General features: G+C 46.9%; 1 protein-coding gene across 4 annotated transcripts in view; it reads left to right on the top strand.

Annotated features, from left to right (window-relative positions):
• SLC41A3 (solute carrier family 41 member 3) overlaps positions 1-25452 on the top strand; it is a 29633-nt gene extending 4181 nt beyond the window's left edge. Inside the window, exons 1-11 of one of the 4 annotated variants that reach the window (XM_032194395.1) lie at positions 255-341; positions 1249-1283; positions 11836-11943; positions 12771-12842; positions 13649-13793; positions 15895-16041; positions 18637-18781; positions 19490-19569; positions 21336-21470; positions 22294-22442; positions 24539-25452. In XM_032194395.1, the coding sequence (XP_032050286.1) occupies positions 11914-11943; positions 12771-12842; positions 13649-13793; positions 15895-16041; positions 18637-18781; positions 19490-19569; positions 21336-21470; positions 22294-22442; positions 24539-24724 (1089 nt within the window). In that variant the 5' untranslated portion in view covers positions 255-341; positions 1249-1283; positions 11836-11913 and the 3' untranslated portion in view covers positions 24725-25452. Of the gene's footprint in view, positions 1-254; positions 342-546; positions 599-1248; positions 1568-11835; positions 11944-12770; positions 12843-13648; positions 13794-15894; positions 16042-18636; positions 18782-19489; positions 19570-21335; positions 21471-22293; positions 22443-24538 lie in introns of those variants that run through there. The other 3 variants (XM_032194393.1, XM_032194394.1, XM_032194396.1) reach the window with 3 other exon arrangements.
• The last annotated feature ends 384 nt before the right edge of the window (positions 25453-25836 follow it).

The raw sequence follows: 25836 nt of genomic DNA, 5'->3' as shown, positions 1-25836 counted from the left end.
GAGTGCTTCCCTGTGGGGCTCACGTCCCGAGCGGGCTCCGGAAGCCCTCCGACCCCCTTCTCCGTCAACCCCGTCCCCTTCTGCCCTCCGTGGGCCAGGCAGGGCCGCGGGACAGCCACCAACACCGCGGGCCAGGGGCTGCAGCAACGCGGCCCCCCCCTCGCCTCACGCACGGCGCCGGGGCAGGCCCGGCGGCTGCCACTCAGGGCGCCGCGCCGCCTCCGAGCCGCCGGGGGCCGGACTCGAACCCGCGGCCGCCGCGCAGGGCGGGCTCGGCCCGGCCGTGGCGGGCGCCTCCCGCGGCCCTCTGAGGGCAGAGCCCCGGGCAGGGCGAGGAGCCGGTAAGCGACGGGAAAGGGGACGGGGACACACACACACACACACACACAGAGGGGTTTTGGGGTCGTCCATCCTTCCTTCTTCCCTCCTCCGCCGCCCAGCTGCGGTTGGGGCCTCCCAGCGGTTTCCTTCCGCTGCCCAGATGTTGGGTGAGGTTGGAGCAGCGGGGACCCGTCCTGGGGAACGAGTCAGCCTCGGTGGGGGAGGCGATGGGGAAGGATCCAGGCAGGAGGGGTGAGACGAGAGGAGAGAGAAACTGGTAACAATTTTGCGTGTTTATTTTTTTCTCAGAGGATGCTGCAGGGGTCACGGCAGGTTCTGTGTAGGTAGGTGAGTCACATACCGTGTTCGTGTGTGTCAAAGGAGGTGCGAGGGGAAGTGAAAGTGTTCGGATCAGAGGGCAGATTAAAGAATTGCCCTCATATTGGGGAACATTTGGCAGCTGGCTCTGCTAAGCTAGGTGTGAGTTACACCTTTTGCTGGACTGCAGGATGCCGGGGTGTGGACTGCTCCTGGTCAGATCCTAAAAAGGGTTGGATTTTGTTGGGCTCCTCAGTTCTCGTGACCCCCTTATGAGAACTGGTGGGTCCAGCATGCAGGCTGCCTGCAGCACCCTCCGCATCCTTTCAGGAATCCCCAGAGTAGGAGTCAGGATGCACAAGGAGCGCTCCAGTGTGAACACAGGCCCAGGAAGAGAGATGCAGTAATGGAAGGAGAGATTGGTTTGACACAATGCAAAACTGAAGGTAAACTGAGCACCAGCATCTGGGTCAAGCAGAGCATCTAGGGTTTTGGGGGTAGGTGGTGGTTTGCCTTCAGGTAAATGGAGCGGAGTTGCCAGGGTCGTCAGTCGCTGACCCACCCAGCACCTCCTTTCATCATCTCACTGGTTCTGACTTTGTTTTTCAGAGAAACTCCTTGATTCAAGAAAGCCACCATGAAAGGTGAGGAGGCTCGGCAGAGGAGAAAAGAGGGCAGAACTAGAAATGGAGAGCGATCCAGGCACAAAGCAAAGAGCAAGGGTAAACACAGAGAGAGCAGACTTGGCAGCCAGGAGGCAGAGGATGTCTCTCTGCCCGCACAGCAGAAGCTGTTGGCTGAGGAGAAGGCGTCCATGGCAAAGTCACGGGAAGAGTCAGCCATTGCGATTTGCCTGCAGGTGCTCCTGCCGTACCTCCTAGCTGGGTTTGGCATGGTCTTGGCAGGCATGGTTTTGGATTATGTTCAGGTAAGGGAAAGGAACTATTCTGATGTACCTGGTATGGGATAGGTGGGAAACTTCTCTTCAGAAGCAGGGATTTGCTCTGGGGTTAGCAAGTAAAGGAAAATGTGCAGTAGTTTTGCATACTAACATGTCCTTCCAAGGCAGGTATATGTATTTTGTGCAGCTCTCAGTAGACGGCATGTGGTGTTTTTCTGGCCTGTTTTTGTCTTTTGGACGTAATAGAGACCATGGTGCTGAAGAGTTTGCAAAGAAGCTGAGCCATCTAAGTAGTAAGGTGCAGTCCTGTGCAGCAGTCTTTTAGCTTGGTCCCAGGAGGAGGATGGCTGAATTGCAGCCCCAAGGGCTGTGATGGCATAGTGCTTTTCTGAAATGGGTACAGCTGTATTGCTTCTGGCTCTGGATGTGGCTCTGAAAAGCAGTGCGTCCCCTGCGAGGAGCCGACCCAGCACTGTTAACACTTCATATATCCAGCCCAGGCTGCGCCCCACATCCTTCTCAAGGGCCTTGTAGCAAGTAACATAAATCCTTGAGTGTTCAGTCTTTCAGTCTGACTGATGTTTTAGTAACAGCCAGGACCAGACCTTGCCTCCAATGGCATAGCAATACAGCGCTTTAAAGCAGCAATGAACGCCTACTTTCAGATACTTTAAAGCTGTAGTTAATTTAGAGATTACAAATTGCTATGCCTTTGTACTCTAAGTGACTCTTATTGCTGTGTGCCTTTTAGTTAACCTGTGTTATTTAACTAGCTAGCTGTTGGGTCAGACTGCCCTGAGTTATCAGATACAGTGACACTGAAACTACTGTGCTTCTATTGATATAACTTTTACAAATCTGGAGGTGTGTACTTTTGCTATTAGCCCCAGGCAGATCTCCCTAAGCTATAAGAGCTATAGAGGCTTCACTGTAGGAACAGAGTATCCTTAATTGACCTTAGCATGTGCTCAATACCCAGCAGAATGCTCCAGAAAATACCACATCAAATCCAGAACCCCACGGCAGACTACTTTAGTCTCCTTAGACATTGTTCTGAGAGTCCTAAGCAGCCACTTGACATGCACAAGTCTGTGGTTTTCATTTTTATTTTTCAGAGTGCTCAGACCTGCTCATTCCTATGAGTCTAAGACATGTTGCTTCCCATAGTGAGATATTAAAGTGAGAAATAGGTTGCAGATAGATTTATGATCTTGGAAGACCGTTTTTCTTTCAATGTTTTTCCTTTAGAGCGCTTTTTTTTCTTCTTTTTTTTTTTTTTTTCTAGGAAGTATTGGGCCACTAATTTAAACAGCATGTGAAACAAACCTCTTACTCTTCTGAAACCACAGAAGTCTGGTTTCTGCTTTATGCAAATAAAGAGCTCACAAAGAACATTCACGTTAGTGCATAGAGCTTGGGAAGTGAAGCCATGCAACATCACATAAGAAAAATAGGCCGTTGGCAATTAGCAAAATGACTTTTCACGGGTAAGCGTGGACCACTTGAATGTGTTTCATCATGAAATCACTGCTGCTGGGAACTGCCCTTCCCTTAGCTAGGCAGTCCTGCCCTCAGACCTGCTGCTGTTTCTGTGGGGCAACAGGAGATTCTGCAAGGCTTTGGGCCCCAGGCACGTGCAGCTTGCTTGCTTTTAGCTCACCACTTACTCTCAGTCCCCTTCCCTTTCCTTTCCTAAAGTGGGGAACAGAGGAGCAAGGTGGGAAACAGGAAGAATACGCAGCCTGATCTGACGGAGAGCTAGCAGAGTCATGAGTGCTGGTGCTCCAACAACCAGGACGTGGGGTCCCCAAAAGCCAGTGTCCTTTGAGGGCTCTGAGATGTTAGACTACCACTGTCTGCTGCTACTGGTGCTGTGTTGCAAGAGTGCTTGTTGTATCCCTGTCCCTTCTTTGCAGGGATGATAAGGTACGTTTGAAACTGCATTCCTTGGCACTTGCTGTCTTTCCATTTTTTGAACTGCAGCAGTGGATGGAGTCCCCAGATCAGGATGAGGGCTCCAGCAAAGAGGCTGTTTCTGCTTTGGCTGCTCTACGGCAAGACTACCTGTTGGCTAATGTGTGAGAATAGGGATATTGGTGTATTTGTGTGCAGAGAAGGGCAGCAGAGCACTCCCCAGGTTTTGTCACGAAGAGTGCTACAGCCATGAGGTGCATTTTTTCCCCCAGCTATAATCTGTTTTTGGCTGCTTGGCAATGCTCTTCTTCTTCTCAGATGCGGTATGTCTCTTTGCCAACAAATACGATATATCTCTTTGCTAGGAAAATGTGACACATCTCTTTGCTGGCAATAATGGCATGAGACCTTATCAGAGACTCCTTAAATGCATAATAAAATGACCCGGTGTACACGCACAGGTCACCTGAACCAATTACCTTTCTGTACACCGATTCATCGGTCGAAGGCTTTTTACGGTGCTTGCTTAGAAACAGAGAGAGCTGAAGCATGATAAACTTGTAACCCCTGCCAGGTTGAAGCTTTAGAACAGGATGTGTGGCTGCTGTGTTTTTAATGTCATTTGAGTCATTCAAGCTCATTGATATTTCCTTTACATTAATGTTGCTGCCTGTCAGCAGTCCTGCTGACGGATGTGATGACATAAAGTATGCATGTTATCAGACCTTAAAAAGCGTGTAGTTGCTGCCCAGAGCTTGTCCTTTATTCTTTTTTTGCTTGAAGCCTCTGAGTTTCTAACCAGAACTGCGCCTTCATGCCTTTGCTGCCCAGTTCCTGGCTGGTATAAAGAGGTCGGATGATGTGTGGTTATTACAGGATTTTTATTAACCTCCCTCTTCCAGCTATTGTGGACTTTTTCTTCCCAGTTAGATTAGCTGAAATATACTCCCTTTTTAGCTTTCAGCTAACCGGACTATTGTTAGGTGGAAGAGGTGGACATGTACACACCAAGCTAGCTGGGAGTGGAGGAGGCTCTAGGGGCTGTCCCAAAATACTAACCTAGAAAGGACAGTTTCCCATTTGTAGTTAGGGCTCGTTTTTCACCCTGCTGTGCTTGCAGAGAGATGTGTTGTACCACCTCAGCCCACCAGGCTTGGTATTTTGCTGTGTGTGATACCAGACCAAAAGAAGCGCACCATCCTGCGAGTGTCCTTAGTTCTCTGTTTATCTACAAGGCAAAAGTATGCCTTGTTCTGTCCAACCTTGCTAACGCACTTAGCTGCAAGCTGGGAACCAAGTCACAGGGGCAGAGTCCACAAGCCATTAATCTTTACATCTCTTTGCAGAGAGTGTGAGGGAGGTTGATTAGCACAACAGGTATTAGTAAGTCAGTGCAATTCAAACATTGAATTTGAACTGGACTGAGAAACTTGAATCTTTCATGCCTACCACTGAATATTTTTTTCACTCATTTCTTTCAGTAGGGCATAGCTGGGTTTGAACCTATGGCTGGAGAGTGAAAAAGCCCAGTGGCCAACCTACTAAACCAATCCTATACTCCTTCATCCTAAATTATGTTTTTAAAGCCTTTTCACTCTCTGTTCTAGTTAAGTTTTGCCCACATTAATTATTGGAAAGGAGCCCCAGCAGAATACCCAGTCTTCCCTCCCCTCATGCTTGACTTTGAGCTGAAGAGTTCACTGCAGTCTTTACCGAGCAGGATATAAATTCTTTGTCCATCCGTGGCTGTGATGCAGCTCTGGTTCTTGGGCTTGTGTCAGCTGTTTGACCAGGGAGACTTTGAGGGGAGACCCCACCTCTCAGTGACCGTATCTTCCTGGGAGTATGCAGAAGCAGAGTGTTTTGCTCTAGGACAGGAAGGGAGACCAGCTCACAGCTTGCCCTGGAAATATTCGCCCTTTCTCTCCTTTGCCTGTGGAGTAGCGAGATTACGGAGCTACCTTAAATAAGCTCTGGCTATGACTCTTATCTTGGCCTTTGCAAACTAGCAGAAAGTTGAAGTGATGACAGCAGATAAGGGTGTTCGCTTTTGAAGCTTATTGGCTGGTTCTCTAGATTTTTTTTCCCCCCCCTGAAAGCCAGTCATTCGGAGGTATAGCTGGCACAGAGCGATCGTTACATCCCGTTGAGACCGTGGAGGGGACGAGAGGGGCCAGGGTCTAGAAGGGCAGATCTTCTCTCACCAGCTGGCTTAACTGTCACTTGCCCGGGGATGGAAGCTGCATAATATAGTCAGCCGGCAGAAACGTCGACTCATGTTTTCCTTGACCTTTCTTCACCTTGGAGGAGAGCAAAACGGATCCTGGCTGTTAACTCCCCACCTCCTCGGCCTTGGGACAGCGAGAAAAGTTCAACGTTGCTTATGGTGGGAGTGAGGGAAGTGGGGCCGGCTCACAGCAGGCTTATATATTAAACCATCGTATCAAAGGCAAGCCGCGGTCTGACAAGAAATGTAACCTGAGGAGAAAGGACACTAGTGCGTTTGAGCACGCTGAAGGATTCTTGCATGACCTGTCACTCTTTCAGTGCTGTAGCCTGAGCAGGTCTTACTGGTTTTTACCGAGGTGGTGGGAGCTGAATGGGGTGTGGGCTTGTTTCTATTCGTCCACGGACATCTCTACAATCTTCTTTTATCTTTAATAATTCCCCCCTGGATATAACTCGGAGAAATAGTGTCCGTCGGGTTTGCTGCCACCTGGGCTCAACCCAGCTGAACCAATTTTGGAGGATACCCTTGCTGCAACTCTCTGGACGCGCTCCTAGGAGGAGAAGAAGAGAAAACAATTTGGCATCATTGTTGTAGTTTGAGGAAAAGCGTATTTCTTTTGACTTCAGAGTGAGCTACCAGGAGGATCTGTGTGATGACCTGATCTCCCTCCACTTGTGCTGCTGAGCATGGGGTAACGGTGTTCGACCATGGTGGTCACCCAGTTAGAACTGGAGCTGTGCTTTCATGGCCAGAAGCTGCGTGGTTTCACCTGCAAGTTGACTAGGTCAGCCAGTGGATTTCTCCCAGAGACCTCCTTCTCCATTGCTTCCCAGATTTTCGTGCCCTTCCTTCTGGCTGGCTTGGGCATGGTAGCTGCTGGCCTCTTGATGGATGTTGTTCAAGTAGGTACACGTGGTTAGGCAGCTTCAGTAGTGAGGGGGTGGGCTGCTTCACTGACCTGGAGTATTTGTGTTTTGCTGGTTTTAATGTGTGTGGTCCTGGCAGCTGGTCAGCCAAATGTCTGTGGGCTTTTCCTGTGCTAGAGAGATGCTGTCTGTCTTACGATCAGTGCATGGGCTCCTTGTGAAGTGGGATAGCAGCTTTCAGAGGGGCTGCCTGACGCCCCTCTTGATGCTTTAGGCTGGGGGCTCACTGCACTGCATCCAGCTAAACACTCTGGTGATGACTGCTAAGAAGCAGCTGGGATCAGGCTGCGGTGTGTTCCCCTGTTGCATGATATTCTTTCTTCAAAAATGTCTGATAAAAAGATCTAGGTCAGGGTTGTTACTAACTACCCGTTTCACTTGGAGGCAAGTTTATATGTTTTCAGTTCTTTGCAAACAACCTAATGTAATCTTTGGTCTAGAAGGTATTTAGATACTGTGATGAAACGCATGCCAGCATGAAAAGATAAGCATTGCCTACAAACTTAGTGCTTCTTGGCCAGATTCTGAGGTGGGTGTAAATTTGGAGTAACTTCCATCGACTTCCAAGGAGTCGTGCTGGATTTACACCTTTGTGCCCACAGCCAGAATCTATCCCATCTGTCTTTCCTTTGTACCAGGGGCACAAATAGAAATGCAAAATTTGATCTAGTTTGGGCATCTAATGCCAGTGGATTTACAAATCAAAAGGCTGGCACAGTTTCCCAGGGATATATCCTGCAGTCTGAGCTCACTGGAGTACATTAGATTCTCTGGCATTTGTACCACAGCAGGATCTAAATATGGACACTTGAGTGTTTGGAAGGACAATACCTTGCTGTTTTTTTCTTGCACTGAAAGAAACAAAGAAGGCAGCAAAGTTGAATAAAAGGGAATATGAGGAATATCAAAGAAGGGTTAACTGGAGTGCACAGCTGTTGCTATGCTCTGTTTGTTGTCTCCACCTTGTTGTGCAGCGCTTAGGCACAGACCTGTCTTGCAGCATTACAGAAGTTCTCAAACTACCCAAGATGTTATGTTAATATTTAGCAGTTATCTTTGGCCAGATATCTCCAAGAAGTATAAAGACATTGTACGTACCCATTCTGTAGCCTTGGCAGGTGAATAGGTCTTTGTTTAAAACAAATCCAATGCACTTGCTGAGAAGCGGGCTCTGTTAAAGAATGTGACTGTATCAAAACTGATGGAAAACACAATCCTTGCGTACCAACATTGCACATGTCCTTTAAAATACCAGAGCACAGCCTACTTTGCTCACTTTGCAGTATTTGCTCTCTAGACTCTTAGAAATGGGGTCATGCATGAAGCACAGTAATAGGAAGTGTATTTTTTGGTGAAGGTGTTTCCAATTATACTGAAATAGAAGCCATCAGTCAGTGGGTTCAGCTCCCAGAGGAGGGAGCTAGTGCATTGAGAATCACAGCCAGCATCGGAGAGATGTTATTGAGGTAAGCTGACATGATGTCAACAACCCTCTTTTTAAAAACAAAACCAGTAGCTGGAAAAATCCAGGGATTTTAGCCTTTAAGGGTTCGGATTGTTCTTTTGTGCCTTTTTGTCTGTGAGCTGCTTATTTTCAGCTTTTCTTCCTGCAGCATGAGAACTAGAAACTCACTGTCCTGTTTTGTTACTTAGAAATACAGTGGCTGTGCTGGGAATCTAACTGTTTCTATAATTTGTAGAGCTGATATTGTTAGAAACTGTAGAGCCAAGTGGAGAGTGCTTATTTGTGTCCATCAGTCTTTACAGGACTTCAGCAGTTTCCGATCCATGAAATCAAGAGAGATCTCTCCAGCCCAGTTGACATCAAACTCAAATTTGGGTCTCTCTCACTGTAAAAGGATGCTCAAAGCAATACCCATTTGCCTTTTTCTCTTCTTAGGTGCACAGGTGATGGATGCAGCCTCTATACAGGACCAAGATCACTGCAAGGGTCTTTTCTTGCTGAACAATCCCACTTCTACCTTCACTCCAGTGATCCCTGGTTGATTGGTCTGTCTGGATTCCAGGCTGGCTGGCATTGCTGGGGAAGCACAAACCTTGTGGGACCCCATCAGTGTTTGGTTCACTGTTTTACAGTAAGGTGAAGAATCAGGTTGAAACTGGATGATCAGATTTCAAACCAGAGAGTTCAGGAGGAGAGCTGCCCTTTCATCCTCCCCTTCCACACCACTGCAACGTGACACAGTCCAAACAGAAGTCACAGATATAAGATATTCCTATCCTTTGTTGATAGAAGCTCATGGGATGATTAACATTGAAAGGGATTTTGAATTGGCTTGGGCTTTACAATCCAGGATCTTTTGACCTTTCTGTTGATTTGTTCAGGGCAATGGAAAACCTCTGAGATTTTCTTAGCTGCTGTGGGAGGATGGACACACCAGGAGAGGTAGCAGAGGACGTGGCTGGGACTGTGAGGACAGCAGTGTGGGATGGTGGGGTTAGGCTGGAGCTGGAGAGTCGGTGTCAGTACATCACAGCCGCTTTTCCCCTCTGGGACCCCATGAGCAGATCCAGCTGCCATGGGGATCACAGGATCAAGTGAGTCAGCTGCACTGAATCGTAGGGTGACCAAGTTTCTTCAGTGCTGTGCTTTGCAAGTTGTGGCTGTAACTCCGTTATGGGTGCATGAAGTGGGAAAAAGTCATTTTCTCCCTTAGTTTCCTTGTGTAGATTTGATCTAGGCCAGTTTTCACCTCAAAGGACAGAGATGCCTGCTTGACTCCATCCAGCCCCTTGCCTGAACAGCCTTAACCTGCCACATCCACCTGCTCCTTCTGCTGGCAGTCCTGCGTAGCAGTGGCACAGGGACCATTTATTTATTCTGCATTTCTGCAGTCTCTAACACAGTGGAATCCTGACTGCTGTGGTATAAATTAGTGTGAATCTGTCCTCAGGCTCTTGGTGAGTCACTAATGAGACTCAAATGGAAGCAATTAAATCAGCTTTGTTTTTATTAGTACAGTTGTGTGATTTTATTATTAGTTGTTCAAAGCTTTTCAGAGTAATTATATATAAGCCAGTGCCCCAAAAAAATCATACCTCACATACTAAACCTTCCGTTACAATGGCTTGAGACCTGTAAAATCCATCATTAACACAAGGATTGGAGCTTACATTGATACAACAAAGTCATATCTCCCAAAGGAGACCTACATGTAAAATACGAGCAGTTGAGTTTGTCTCTTTCTTTATATTTATATCTTTTTACGTGCAAAATATGCAAGATCTTACATACAAATGCCTGTACATTTGTGTATTTTAAATGGTTGGGCTTTGTTACATTGCGACTATGAACTATTTTTTCTCCTCTTTCTTTTGAAGGTGTCAGAGATGGGTTTGGATCTTTTTTTATTCTTAATTAGAGAGATAGGAGAGAGGGTAATTTGAGTCTCTAAGAGATGTCTGTCCCTTTTCTCAGGTATTTAAGTTCCACGTTAACAAATTCAAAGAGAATTGCAGTGTATCAAATAAGGTGACTCTGCTCGTGTTGTCTGTTATTTACTCACAGTAGGTAACTTTTAACATTTTGAAATGTGCCAGGTTCCAGATCAGCGGTGCCAGGAAATAAGCCTCCTCGTATTGATAATAACGTTTTGCCTATTATCTGCACCCCTGATGGGTGTCTTGCACCACGTGCTCGGGGCTGGCTCACCCCCTCTTTTATTCATATTGACTCAGAAGGAAGCTGTTAAGGCTTCCCAGCAGACAGCCACACCACCAGCTTCCCACAGCTTCTCAGGGCACAGTCAGAGCAAAACACCGAGCCGTTACACCCTGCGTGTGTTTCCCAACAGGCTGAATGGTGAATGTGTTGACATCTGTTGAGTCTGTCTCACCTTCTGGATATTCAGGTTTACAAAATCCCAAGGGATATGGAGAAGGTAGGCAGAGCTCTGTTGCTCATGTTTGTCCTCTAGCACAAGAATTCAGGACCATCATATGAAACTCAGCAGTGACAAGTTCAGAATTAATGAAAGTTCTCGTGATGTGTAGCTAAGCTGTGGAATTTTTTGCCCCAGGATGGCACATGGGCTGGAGGGGGTAGATTGCACGAGTACCTGAAAGAGAAATCCTTCCAGCGGTGCTAAGTGCACAGCAGCTCCTCCAGCTCAGGACCCTGTGGCAGATAATTGTAGGCTGGAAAATACACTGGAGAATTATCCCATATGCTTGTCGTGTTTATAGGTGCTCATTTTATACATCTGAATTTCACCAGTGATAGAGGTAAGAATAGATTAGATGGACCTTCAGTCACTGCAGCTGCTGTTTTTTCTTGTATTCTGCTCTTAGATGTTAGGTTGGTTGATTTTACTTCACAGTGAGCTGCTCTGTTCTGCAGTTTCATTCTGATGTGAGCCTCTCTGGCTACTGCGTGACTTTGCAACATCCTTGTACGCACAGGGGGTAAATGAATTATATTGAAAGGCACCGCATGGTAGATACACTAGAGAAGATGTGTGTTAATCAACAGAGTTTAAGGTTTCAGATCATCTCCAGTGTTGCAGCTAATTCAAGAACTTTGTATAGCTCAGCTTCAGAGGAGCAATGATAATGAAGATACTGGCCCAGCAGTTCAGGCTTATGGGATATCTTAATTCAAAATCCTTTTTCCAGCTGTGCTGGGAGTGTGCTTGGTAACAGGAAGATTTAGGAACTGCCTGTGGAGAAGAGATACAAAAAAGTCTTTCAGTCCCACCACCAGTCTTAGATGCTTAGTTTGAGATTTGGTAAAGAAAGACAGACGTGACTTTTTGTTGTTAGATCATTTCCAGATCTTTGTGTTTGTTCTTATGAGTCTGGATAGCAACGGGAGTTCCTGTGTCTAGTGTCAGTATAGAGGATGGAGGGCGTGCTGTATTTCATTTGGCTTGTGAACCTTAATAATTTCTGATGTTGTTGGCTAATTCTAAAGGTACATTTTAAGTTGTAACTTTCCAAAACCTGCTGCTGCCCTCAGGAAGGTTTCTACACTGTTAGGATAGTGCTTCGTTGTACATGAGATCAGGAAGTATCCTGCAAGCTAAAAATTGTTTACTTCACTCCCAAAGTGCAACCAGCCTCGGGCAGAATCTGCCCCCATGTGCCTAGCAAATACCTGTAGAAGAAGGGCTGAGATGGGAACCCGCTCTGCTCTGAAGCAACAGCAGTGCAGTGGTCAGCATCACAAATTGAGTTGTTTTCTTCTTTTGTTTTCTCCCTTCTAGCACTGGGCTGTGTTTCAGACGATTACAGAAGTTTTTATCCTGGTTCCTGCCTTGGTTGGCCTGAAGGGTAATCTCGAGATGACGCTGGCATCCAGGCTCTCTACTGCTGTGAGTGTTAACAAGGCGGTGGTGGTGGGAGGGAAGGAGTTAGCAGGAGGCATCAAGAGATTCTGCTTTTATGTAACCACTCTGTGTTTGAGACAAGCCAGTTTCTTCTAAGTAGAAATTAGCTGTGTGTGAGTGTTAAAATAATGTGTTTGCCCTCATTTTATAAATGGAACAGAGAATTTCTGTCTGCTCTTTGAACGTGAATTAATCCCTGTGAGGCCAGTTGCTCCTATTTAGGGCCTGGTGACACAGGAAGGAGACAGAGCCAGGGATCCAGAGCTATCAGCTTTGGGACTGGATTGCTTTTCTGTGGCTATTGACCCTTGAGAGAACCAGGGCTGCCCAGCAATTCTATTTGGGGGGGAATAGCCTGAGGCTTCTTGGGACCAGCATTAGCTTTTGTTGCTCTGGATGTGATCTCTCAGCAAGGTTTCCTATCTCCCTAAGCAGTTTTGTTTGCTTTCAGCTGTCTGGGGGAAATTAGAGCTTAACAGAGCAATTTAGGGGGCCAGAAAGAGGAAAAACAGTTTAGTTTGTCCAACATATGGTCTGTGTGAGATTTGGTGGATATGCTCACTCTGTCTTAATGTGGGTGCCCTACAATGCCTCTGCACTTCCTTGTGAGCTTCTGGTGCCCCTGGGGTGCTGGTTGGGAGCACAGTAGGGATGTCTCAAGAGGGGAGTGCAGGGAAGGCTAGGAGATGCTGACGTGTCCTTGTTTCTCTGGCTTTTAGCGGCCTCTTTCCCACAGGGGCCAGATGAAATTGCCTTCAGCAGCCACATTTGCAACGGGGACAGGTTTTCAGGGTGTCTCTTTTGATTCCTAGGCTAACACTGGACAGATGGATGATGCTCAGAAGCAGTGGAAAATGGCTACCTGCAATTTAGCCCTTATCCAGGTGAGTCACTCCAGCTGGGAGAGGCAAAAAGCCCTTTTCTCTTGTTATTCTGTAGTCTGACAGCATCTGTTCCCAGCACTTCTGGGTCCAGAGCTATTGATTCGGGGCAGATATTCTCAACAGAGCCAAGCAAAGCCTTGACCTCCGATAAAGCTCTGTGTAGCTCTGGAGCTTGTTGTTCATCAGCAAAACAGATCTAGACATACATTGCCTTTGTGGACAAACTGAAATAATGAAAGAAACTCCTTTTGCAGGGGGAGCTGCAGCACAGTCGCTGTTTCACAACAGCCTCCAGATAAAGCCTGTCATTTACAGGCAAAGTTTGGGAATCAGCCTGGGGCAGGAGGGGAGAGATGGGAGAAACAAGCTCTTTCTGCTTGTTAAAATCCAGCAACTAGCCTAGGAGGTTGCACATGGCAAGGCTAAAGGGCTTGCAACATGTGTCTGTGTGCTTTCCCTTATCTCCTTCCACAGCTTTCAGCTTGGTAGAAGTGCTGTGTTGATGGGAAGCCCATTTTTGTGTTGACCGGGACTATTCCTTCACTGATGGACTCAGTGTCCTTTGCTGAAGTGTTATCTGCCCTTTGCAGGCCTCCAGAGTTTTTCTCCAAACTTTGTCAGGATTATTTTTTTTTAATGTAGCAAAGCCTTACAGGGATGCTGCTTAAATGCACAAGCAATCAGCATCTCTGCAAGGGTTTGCTTTTTGCCCTCCTAGCTGTGCAGAAATGCTGCAATCACGTGGAGCCAGGCCTGCCTGGGAGCAGATGTGGCTGATTGCTCACCAGCTGTCTTTTGGCCCCTAGGTCCAGGCCACCGTGGTGGGACTTCTGGCTGCCGTTGCTGCTGTGATCCTGGGAGCCATCTCCAAGGGCTCTGTGGAGCTGAGCCAGGCTGCTGTGCTGTGTGCCAGCAGCGTGACCACGGCCTTCATAGCTGCACTTTCTCTTGGTGAGTCATTTTAGTTCCTTCTCAGATTAAATGCGCAGTACTCAGGTGCAGAAAAACTTGTCCCTTCTGCCAGGGAGGCCCTGCTGAAATCCTTTTCGTTTCGCACAGGGATATGGAGTGGAGGGAACATTAGTCCCATGTCCACAGCTTCATCCTTCTGCTCCCTGTCCTTGCTTCTCTTCTCCCAGGATATGCTGTTTGCTGGGCTCTTGGCATCTACAGCAGCAATCAAAATGTCCCATGGTACCTGACTTGCACAAAAAATGCCCCGTGCTCTGGGTGGGTGTAAACGCACACGCGCACACTTTTTCTCCGTTCAGCTTGGGTGACGTATTAGCCATCCACGCCGTCCCTTTCGTAGGGGAGGATTAGCTGATGCCTCAGCACAAAGCAGGGTATTGAGAGTCTGTTTGTTAGCAGACAGCTCCAAGCCATGCTCAAGATGGACAGCAGAGGATTGTGGCTGTCCCTGTGCATTACCTACTCTGAGCCCTGGCTCTTCGTGTTTGCAAGGCAAACACGATGGGGTGGACAGGCAGGAGCTGCTCTGTGACGACTGAGGATGAATATTTTGTAGGTCTGCCATGTGAGGGCAGCATGATACCCTGAATAGAGGGAGCTGGCAGAGTTGGATATAGCAAGTTTTCTAAGCAAAAGGGACAAGTCGAAGCAAGTGCATATCTTGAAGCTGGAGTCAAAGGGTGATTGTAGATGCCTTTGATGAAGAACATTACATGAGGCAGTTGTTAAAAGAGAAAAATAGCAGCCCAGCTTTCATTAAACTCTTCCCTTCAATCTCTCTGCTCAGTGTGATACAGAGAGGCTTTGCTGCTGCGCCATTGCAGGCTTTCAGCTGGCATTAGTTTCTTCCCTGGACATGGCCACAGCCAGCCTGTGTGTGGGTGTGCATGAAGGGAAACTGGTATTTCTGTGACCGGGGAGGGAAGCAGTGGGAGCTGTTCTGTGGGGAGGGGAGTGTGGATGTCAGGGAGGGCTTTGGTGGAGAATGCTACAGTGCGAGGATGTGCTTTTGTATAAGGCACGTTGTATTGAGGAAAGTGGTATTTTTTAGGGGAGAGCTTACACTCCTGTGCTTGCTCAACTTTTGCGGGCCTGTGCAAACAGACACAGAAGTTGTGAGCAGGAGCAAATCCTTTCCCAGGCTTCCTTTGGTGCATCCTGTCAGCTACAGGAGGATTTTGAAGAGATGTCGTGTCTTGTCCCAAGGCTGCCCTTGCCAGGCACACAGCAGCGAAGGTTGGCCAGGCAGAGTGTATGCCAGGTGGCCCTTCCACAGACCTGTGAGAGATCTGGTGGCTGATTCTCACCTGTTCATCAAGCTTTGGGATCAGTGCTCATTAACGTACTTGGGCAAGACAAACTTCTCTCCTTTCTGACAGTCTTGAAAAGCTGCTGAATTTTCCAGGTGCAGCTCAGAGCGTGGGGGTAGAGGGGTGGGCAGGGTGAGCCACTTCCATAATAACCCCACGGCTCTGGATCTGCTCCCTGAACCATCCCTCCCCATGTGCAAATTAAAGCAGCCCAAAGACTGTGGGCTGCGAGGGGTCTGTCTGATGGCCGAGCTGAAAAGCTAATTTAGGCTTTTGCTTACTGCGAGTAAGCTTGCTGCTCCTTGGTGGTTCAAACTCCTCAGAAATTATGGTCTAATATGGAAAATATCTTTGTGCTGCAGAATCCAGAGTAGGAGATGGCACTGGGAGGCTGCTGCATGCCTGCTGTGTGCTTATCTATGAGTGTGCTTCGTGCCTGGTTCTGCTTCAAGGCAGCAAAGATTAGGCTGCTCAGGAGGGGAGCTTCTACATTTGGGCTGCCTGCTGGTATCTCCTTTGATCCCTGGAATCTGCCTGTGTGCCTCTGGGCCTTTGGTGAAGTTCACAAGGGCAGAGGCATGCCCTTCAGATTGGTGAAAGCGAGAGGACAAATTCCTGGGGATGTCCAGTATTCAGCTGTGTGATTCCGCTATGGGCGATGTGCTGCTTGCTTTCCCCAGACCCTGTGTCCCTCTGGGAACCAGAATAGCAGCTCCAGGGTGAAACACAGCAAGATGCTTCCTCTGATGCCTGCTCTGTGTCTTCTCTAGGTCTGGTGATGATTGGCGTGATCATTGGAGCAAGGAAAGTTGGGATCAATCCAGACAACATCGCCACACCCATAGCAGCGAGCCTTGGAGACTTGATAACCCTTTCCCTGCTGGCAGGAATCAGCAGTACCCTCTTCAAATACATAGGTAAGGTGTTTAGCAGGGATTTGCAGCTCAGCAAGAGATGAATCCTTGTTAAATTGTTGCAGGGCACTTGCACGTTTCTGGGATGCTTCAGAGCGGAGGCTGTCATACCACTGAGGTGGGAAAACGACCACAAATGCTTTTTCCAGGCTCTCTTTCAGTAGCAAACTGGAAGGCAGAGCCTAAGAAATGCAACTAGTATTTCTCAAAGAAATGACCAACGTTTATCACATAGCTTTGGATAAAAAGGTTGACATATGTGACACTGTTCCTGCATCTGTCACTAGTCCAGCATAACTACTTTCTGCGCATGGTTTGTAGCAGGCCCCTCCTCACAAAGCTATTTCAGGGTTTTGGCATTTGTAAAGTATTCTCATGTCTTCTCATGTGGAGAGTCGTGGATGAACAAGATGATATTGTATTCTTGGAGTTAGGGAGATAGTGCTGCATTGTTTAATGCTCACGGGGCTCTGAGTAGGCGTTGTGGCTGTGAGGTTAGCTGTGCTGCTGGTTGGCAAAGACTTGGGCACCTGTTGACGTTGAAAAGCACAAAACATGTTGCAACTTGGTGATATGTGCTTGACTGTTGCTTGTAAAGTACTCATCTATTTACCATGAGTGTAACCTAGAATAGGAACAGGAAAATAAAGAAATCCAGCAAGCTCAGTGCCATTTGAAACCTAAACTGTTGCTTCAGACTGTGAGCAGCAGTGACAGCAGCTGTTCCCAGTTTGCGTAACTCACTCCATGTGCCAGAAAGTGAGGGAGCACATGTTGCAGGGAGAGGCCCATGAATTGCTTCCATCCAGTTCTCCTTGGACTTCGGAGGTGCATTTTTTTATTAGGCTTTTTCCATGACGCCATCACACCTGCCTCTGCCTCTGTAGAGTTCATTTGCCTTTCAGTTGCTGTGCCTCTGATAATATCTCCCAGGGAACACATGGCAGAACAACATGATAGCCTCTGTGGTTGTGACTAGAGAAGCATCTGTGATGCTTTCAGAGTAGTTTAAATAGTTTCAGCCTCTTGATATGGATAATACTCACCGCACAGACACCTGGTTGTTGAGAGCAGAAAGTGAGTCAGGTAAAAGGAAGGCACCATTGATGGTGGTTAAATAAATCTGCTTCTCTCCCCAGTGTGTAGTAAGGGATAGATGGTGATGTGGCTTCTGGATCCTACCAAAATATATCCTTCAAAAATACCAGTGAGTCCGTAAGTTTGGGGGACCATGTGCCTTCTGGTACAGTACCTTCTCTTTACAGTGAATGCACCCTTTCGCCTATGAAGATTTCCAGTTTTTTAAAGATTAACCTTGGACCTTCCCAGTCCATAACGAAGATATGAACTGCGTCAAAGGGTTGCAATGTGCTTAGGGGCTGTTCATGGTGTGGCAGAGTCGGTATGCAGAGACCTAAGTCCATTCATTCCAGCAGGAGTCTTTCTGTAGGCTTTGTAATTTTTGATAGATACCAGTGCTGCGTGTATGCATCGTTTAAGAAGTAATTAATGGCCCAAAACAACGAGGGTGGGGGTAGGAAATCCAGTACAGCAGCAAAGTCTGTCATACAACCCATCTGTCCTAAAATGCCCTGACAAAACAGCGACTATTTACACCCCAGAAGTGGTTGCATTTCAGTGCTGACTAAAGCCACATGTAAAGAGTGCATCCCTTTGTGTAAGAGCTCTTGATTCTGTGAAGATATCATCAAATCAATGCTATCTCACCCAGGTAGCCTGAGGCCCTGACAATGTCATTTTGAAAAATGTGCACTTTGAGCCTGCAGTCTCCCAGATTACCTGCAAAGCCTGTGTTACAAACCACTGGCAATGGCCCCAGCACAGCGACCAGATGGAGAGCTTTGTCGAAGAAGTGTTTTTATATCAGAAGGGTTGGCATCATCCCCATCGCTTGAAGGTGTTTCTCATGGTTCTGAGTCATGTTTATTTTCTTTTGGTTTTGCACATACGCTTATTTTTTAAAACCTTTGCTTCTAAAGGTCAATTCAAGGTTATGCCCCTACTGAACGGAAAAAGCACCTAATGGAAACACATGTTAGCTAGCTTGAAAGAAACCCTGGATCTTAACTGGCTAATACATGCAAGAGAGCATTTGTCCCTGTAGAGCAGGCCAGCTGCTCACTGAGCCTGCTAGCTTATCACAAAAAGTACCTATTACGTCTTGTTTTAGATGAAGGCATGAGGTGTCTGTCTTAAATTGATGCAGCTTGCACACAGGAGAGTTCCCCCTCTTGCCCTGCTGTTTTATTTGTACCCTGAAGCTGGAAAGTTTGTAACTTTTGTCTTGCTTAGCTGGAGACAAAGTTGGAGACTTGCACATCTTCAGATATAACTTGCTTTGAGTCCTGCTGATTTTCAAATAGCATCCTCTAGCAGTGAGTTTCAGAGGTTAATTATGAATTTCTGTGGTGGAGTGAGGTGGTCATGTGGGGAATATCTTGGTTCATATGATTTTTCTGTTAACGTATCTCAGTCTGAGCCAGATCCCTGCTGCCTTTCTTCCAGACTTTATGCAATATAATTTTGGCAGTCTGGGAAGCCAGGGGCATTTAATTCAAGATTTCTTTTCCTTGCCAGATGTGAAATATCTTTCTCCTCTGATCTGTGCTGTCTTCATTGTCATGATTCCACTCTGGGTTGCCATCGCCAAGCAAAGTCCTTCCCTTGCTGAAGTTCTGAAGTCTGGATGGCAGCCGGTTATTGTTGCAATGAGCATCAGCAGGTAAACCAAGGAACAACTCCCGCTAGCCCACACACGTTTGCGTGTTACAAGGAGACCCTGTGCTCATTTAGAAAGCCATAGAAAGGGAAACTGGAAGGGAAAGCAGAAGGGTATCTCAACAGGCTGTGAGAAAGCAGATAGGGAGCTCACAAATGACTGGAAAAAGCAAGTCATTGTTTTAAGTCCCACTCATACATTCACGTACCACATGGGTGCAAGCCAGGAAACCAAAAAGGGAGATGATAACCATCGCAAATAGTCAGACTTCAGCCTCATTTTTATTCGGCTGTAAACGACTCTGGTGAATGTAGGGCCAGGTAGTTCGTTCCCCTCTGTGCTCCATCATTCAGACCCAGCTGAGACAGAGTTTTGAAAACTGCTAAAACCAATATAGAGGTTTAGCAAAACTTTTGGCAAGGATAGTAAAGCTTTCCTGACTAGTATTTGTTTTGCTCAGAGGGGGTCCTTGCTGATCTCCTTATTCCATTAACAAAAAATGCAAGGCTGTCAGTGAAAACAGATGTAAAAGGAGTAAACGTCTGCTATAGGGAACAGTCCAGCACTTTCAATGAGGAACAAGATAATAACTTATAAGTTATTATAAGAAAGAAGATAATAACTTATCTCTGTGTGCTGTTTTCACAGCACAGGAGTTGTTCTGGGTAAGAGAGATTGATCCACCCTCTTTGCCTGTCCTTTTTTTTACAGCATCGGTGGGCTCATCTTGGACAAAACTGTAACTGACCCAAAGTTTGAAGGCATGGCCGTTTTCACACCTGTGATTAATGGTAGGTTGGCCAGGGGGGTTATATGCATGCTTTTATTTATTCCTCCTCTGTCTTCTCAAGGCTTACGCTATCCACTGTTGTCCCTATATAGGAGTCTCTTTTCAAGTCCCTGCTCCCATCAGCAGTGGAAGTGAAGTCACTGGTCCCCATTACATCCCTGCTTACTGGTATTTTGAAGCATCTCTGGTGCAAAATAGCAAGCAGGGCTGAAACATACTGACAGAGCTGTTGGAAAGGTTAACAACATCTGATGATTATCTCTGATAGCTATGCTGATACCTTCACTTTCATAACATCAGACCTACTAAGGATGTCACAATAAATCCATTTTCCATCTCTCTTCGCTCACTAATTTGAGCTGTGCAATCATCCCCTAAACAGATTGATGATAAAGACTAATATATTATGTATACATATATATGTATACAAGATTATGTGTATAGATTGTATATATACATAAAAACATCTTTTGTGTGTATATTTATTTTTGTAAGAAGCCTCACAATATTCTGTTATAGACACATAAATGTATCGGTATAAACTGCTGGGGATCACTGAGAATCCACTGGGTTGTTTTTCTGCCATTCTAATGTTTCTTGCAGACCAGGCCCATTCCAAGGGAAACCCATGTTCCTAGGGAAGGCTTGGCCTCATGCCACTGTCAAAGCGTGGTGTCATCTTGAAATGTCAGAGGGTGTCATCCAGCTGTCACCTTGCTGGATCTGCATAAAGACAGCCGCCTTGGTGACAAACTCTTTCCAGCATGGTTAGCCAAAGAGCCCGATTAGGAAAGTACATGTGTCAACAGCCATTTAGGTGAACAATGGCTGACCCAGACATCAGTCTCTGGGGGTGGGTGACTGTTTGGCAGTGCTCTGTGACTTTGCACAGGTAACTATATTGTATATGCACGAGAATCCTGCAAAGAATAGCAGTGTGTGTTTCAGAAAACTTCCATGTTGGATATGCTGCTCTGTCAGGGTATTTTCATTTTGGTTCCACTCTGGCAAATCTCACATTTAACGATGTGAAGAATCATTTAAAGAATTTCCTTCTTTAAGGCAATGAAAACATGAGAAGCCTGTGCAATCCAGCTCAACATTACCTTTTCTGTGTCATTTCTACCCTGCACACACTCAGGATGGTGGAAGTTTGCTCCACAGATCATCAGCCCTCTATTTTCTACTGGAAAATATAGCAGCTTTTTCATATTTACTAGAATTAATCAGTCTGGAAGGAATTAATTTCCTTTTAATTGCCTAACATATTTGGGCTCTGATTCATTCTCATATGATTCCTTCTTTAACAAGTGTGTCAGATGCTTTCAGACAGACGTAATCAGTCTCCATGATGTTTGTTGTCTTGTTCTCTGACTGAGTAAATCCAAGAAGTGGCCAAGAGCAGCAGCTGCCATTGCCTGCACTGCTTTCCCCAGGTATTGCTCACAGACTGCACCAAACCAGGTTCAATTACATCATCTTCCGAGGCACGTTGCATTTACTGCTGGTGCTGGCAAGGCAGGGAGAACATTTCCAAAAAAGCAGTCAGAAGGAAACCATCACTGGAGCCATCCAGATTTTTAAGAGTTGTTCCTACCAGGTGAATAGCACAGCTTCACCATGACATGTGGGATCAGATTTTCTCACCGCTGCTCCTCGAGAGCTTGTAAGTGAATGCAGATTGACCTGTCTTGGGCTAGGTTTGAGGCTGGTATTTCCTGCTGCAGTGAAGGTGGTGTACAGGTTTACTGTGTTTTGTCCTCATAGGTGTTGGAGGGAATCTGGTCGCCATCCAGGCCAGCCGTATTTCCACATTCCTGCATTTCTGGAGCATGCCTGGAGTTTTGCCATACAAGATGAGGCAGAATTGGCCCAACCCATGCACCACATTCTTCTCATCAGGTAGACCTTGAACTCTAGGTGTCCATGTCTCAAGGCCCGTCATCACAGATAGCTCCTTTATCAAGCCTGGTTGGCGCGAAGGACTAGGTGGGTTTCAAAGGCAGAACTCCCTTTCTCCCTAATGGGGAAGATCCTCAGACAGGCAAGCAACATCTCTGCAGCAGGCAGCTTGAAAAAAAGCTTGTATGTTTTTGCTCACTAACATGTAAAGAAACTGGTCTTCAGGAAATGCTAAAGAAAGTAATTGAAAAGGAATCTGAGATTTTATCTGATAGAAGGTGATTTTAAGCGTGGCCAGCCTAGAGCCATCACCTGTTGGCAGGGGGCTGAATAGAGCTGAAAATCAGTAACTCCTTACTGAAAATCAGTAACTCCTCCATCTTCAGCCGTGGACAAACCTAAACATCATTAAAACTCAGTTTGGGTCTGTTGTCTTTTTAGACTGCAGGCTCACTCGATTTTCCCTACTAGATTGGGAGTTACTGCTAGAGCAGACTAAAAGCTGGGAAAGTGGGTTGCAGCAAGACAGAGCAGAAGCAGTGGGAGGGAGATAGCTGCTGAGAAGGAGTGTTTAGAAGATGTAGAGTGAGAGGATCAGCATGGAGCATGTCTTTGGCACAGTTTTCAGTGCCAGACAAAGCTGCTGGGCTGATACTACAGATGCTCCAGATTGCTGCATGATCTAGAAAAGGCATTACCAATGTGTTTGGTGGGAGGGGACAGACCCAACTCTACGTACCAGCATTAAAATACACAACCATCTTCTGTTCTCTCCCCACTGTCTGCAGCCGTTGTGATCACTCTTTTTCTCTGTCCTCTGCAGAGGTGAATTCCAAGTCAGCCCGAGTCCTGTTCCTCCTGGTTATCCCAGGGCACCTCGTGTTCCTCTACACCATCCACCTGCTGCAAGGAGGCCACACTTCTCTGTCCTTCACCTTTGTGATGTTTTATCTGACTGCTGCTTTGCTGCAGGTAAACCCCAGCTTTTCTTCCAAAAGGAATACTACAAAATAGATACCACAAAACCAAAACAGTGGCCAGGCTAGACAGGAGTCATGCTAAAGCTCCAAGCAGTGTCCCCCATTTCCATTCATTTCAGGTGTCCTTTCTACCAAGCGACCTCTATTTTCTACTCGTCCAGTAATATTTCACCCTCATTGCCACTGTGCAGTTTCCCACGGAAGCACAACTGCCACTAAGGACGAGGGAGGGATTAGAATGAGATGAGGAAGAAATTCCTGTTATCCACAGAGCTGCAGTAGGCAGACACACATAGCTTAGGTACCTCTTGCTGTAAGGTGGTACCTTTTTACCACATTTGCTCCTTGAGTTGTTAAGCCTCAGTTATTCCTACTGGTCATCCTAGTAAGGAGGAAATGAAAGACTATGAAACCCAGCCAGCAGGTTTCCCCACTCATTTTGGAAACCAATTTCATATATCATGATCCCTTTGGACGGGGCCGTATGAGTCAAAAGCGAAGGGAAAACCCAGGCCTGGGAAGCTCGTCACGGAAAGTAAAGGTTTGGGGTCAGCAACGGGCAGTTCAACCAATTTGTTCTGCCTGTTCCCTTTCAGTGTTTTCACTGCCCTGTAAACTTTGTCGTCTCACTCAGAAATGCATGCATCTGTCACAAACTCACAGAGGCTCTGACTTCACTTGCCCTTTTAAATCAGTAATTCATTAGGTTGTAGGGCGAGGCAGCTGGCTTCTCACTTTGCCTTACAAGCAGCCTTGTGTCCACGGGTGAATTCCTTGCGTGTGTAAACAATCAGTTTTTCTTGACCTTTGCACAACCCGAAGCCCCGCACCACAGCCATAGTTGTAAAGGAAAATATTTATTCTTCTCTTTATGCATCGAGGTAACTCCTCAACCAGAGCCAAGCATGAAAATACACTGAATAAATGACAGTGTAAAGAGCAGAATCCCAGCAACGCCACTGACCCCAAAAGACTCCCATGGAGCCCAGCAGAGGAGAATGTGCTCAGCCTGGTTCTTTCTTCCCATCCATTACAATTTATAAAGAAAACCAGAAAGAATGAGAGGGGGAAGTTCGGTTCAGCTGGAGGAAGCCCAAAGAGAAAGATTAGGGGCCTAGAAAACATGACCTCAGAGGAACAATTGAATGGACTGGGGTTAGCTAGTCTAAAGAAGAGAGGCTTGAGAAAAATCTGGTAATAGCCTTTAAACTACCGAGTTTCTGTGGGGAGGGACAGAATAACGCTTTCTCTGTGGTCACTAGGAATGAATCAAGAAATCAGGGGTTTCAAATGGAAAAAGACAGATTTATGTTAGACCTTGGAGAAAAGAAGAAAAGTCAAAAAATTAAGCCGCGGGGCTGATTGCTTACAGTGTGTAATCTCCATCTTTGGGGGTGGTTTAGCATACATTTAAACACTGTCAGGAAAGATGGGGACATATTTCACCCTGCATTGAGGCAGAGGGACGGACTTTATAAAACTCTTGAGTTTCTATTCAGATTTAGTTTCTGTGATTCTGCTGTTAATTTGCTCCCTCCATCTCCCTCTCCCTGCACCCAGCTTGCTGTTTGCACCTTTAGAAATGCTGCCTCTCTCTTTGGTTCCTGTTGTGCTGTGGTCCCCTATGGGGGGACTGCAGATGTGGAGTGCAAACTCTCCCTTCTTAATTCAATTAACTAGACGGTCTTTAATCTTTAAGAGAAATATTTTCTCCTCCATCTGTTTATCAGAAGCGGGAGCAAAATAGGAATTAAAAGAAATCACAACAAAGATTTTAAAATTATTGAGATGAAAAAAATTATTTTATATTTTTTTAATGTGTCAGTGCTGCTTGGGATAACTTTGATGTAAAAACTGCCTCAAACTCTAGTTGCCCACTGAGACTTTTAGGAAAAACAAAGTAGACGAGATTTGAATTTCTAATGGAAAGAAGAAGGATGAGGAGAAAAAAATCTGGTTGCAAACTTACGCTTTGGGGCTGCCTGTGTATCCGCAGCAACCCTGTTTCTGCTGAAGTGAATGGGAGCTGAGGGAGGTTGTGTGTTGCCTTCTTGCTGCATCACAGCAGAGCCTGTCTTGCCTCTCCAGGTGGGAATCCTGCTCTACGTGGCCGACCTAATTGTGCGCCTGATGTGGAGGAAGGCGCTGGATCCAGATAATTTCTCTATCCCCTACCTCACTGCCCTGGGGGATCTCCTGGGCACTGGATTCCTCGCCGCCTGTTTCCGCCTGGCTTGGCTAGTCCACGGCACAGACATGACCCTGGGGAACTGAGGCAACGTGCGCTGCTCCACATCACTCGTTCAACACGGTGCTTTCCTCCGTGACAGTGGGGTGCTTGGCGATGAGCGCTGGGTCACCCGGCTGGGTTGGGCCTCCCCTGCTGCCCCACCGCCCTGCCTCTCCTCCCCGTCGTGCCTTACAGCTGGGCTCGCCCACCCGGAGGAATCAGCACCCACAGACTTGCGCCGTCGCACGTGAGTAAGCCGAGTTTAGGCAGCACCTGCTGCTCACACCCACGCCCGGCCAACTTGGCCCTAAGGAGCTTCTGGGCTATATTGTACTGAACGAACATTTCGGTCGGCTGCAGTCCCTAAAACCAACACAGCCTGCAAGGCTGCTCCAAAGCCTGCTGAGATTGCTGCATCTGATCCTGCAGGTGTCACAACATCTCTGTCCAGCTCTGACTTGCCATCCAGGAAAATATTGTATTTGCCCCCTTTCCCTGGAGGAGGAGAGCATCCAGGTCTTTAAACTCATCTCCTCTCTGTCGCTCAGATGCTTAGGGTCTGACGCAGTGAGTGTCTCACTGGCTTGCGCCCAGCACGAGGTTATCTAGGGATACCACCTACCTAAGCCAGCAGCGTTGCTGTTGTCTGACCAACAAGCTGATTTGAGTGCATTTTGGGGGTAGGAGGGCTGGTTTTGTTTTTACGGTTTATGAAATGTCCAGTAGTTAAAACGTTTATAGAAACACACACAAATAAAGTGGTTTAAAAAAATTGAATGCTGTGGATTTGAGGATGTTTTTCTTGCCATGGCTCTTCCTGCTAGGAGACAGTCGCCTTGTTTGAGGACCCACTAGCCCTTCAACACCTGGATTTGAGCTGTGTTGAGTGACTGCTGGCCTTGGGCTTTTTCTTTGCTCCTGATACTGCAGTGGGGCTGGGGTTCTGCACAGGGTTGACAGTGGCTGAGGGTCCCTAATGGCAAAAGCTTTTCATTGCTGGGAGACCAGGAGTGGGGAAGAGCGCTCCCTGGACAAAACCAAGCTGTTGTTCCCCTCCTTTCCCAGCCTCCTCTTCCTTTTTTAGATTTGAAGGGTAAATAACCCCGCACCAACTGAGCTGGGGAGCATGTGTGGGGACATGGTGGGGACGTGACAG

Source organism: Aythya fuligula, chromosome 10, assembly GCF_009819795.1.
Source record: "Aythya fuligula isolate bAytFul2 chromosome 10, bAytFul2.pri, whole genome shotgun sequence".
Taxonomy (NCBI): domain Eukaryota; kingdom Metazoa; phylum Chordata; class Aves; order Anseriformes; family Anatidae; genus Aythya; species Aythya fuligula.
This window is presented reverse-complemented; position numbering and strand designations above follow the sequence as displayed.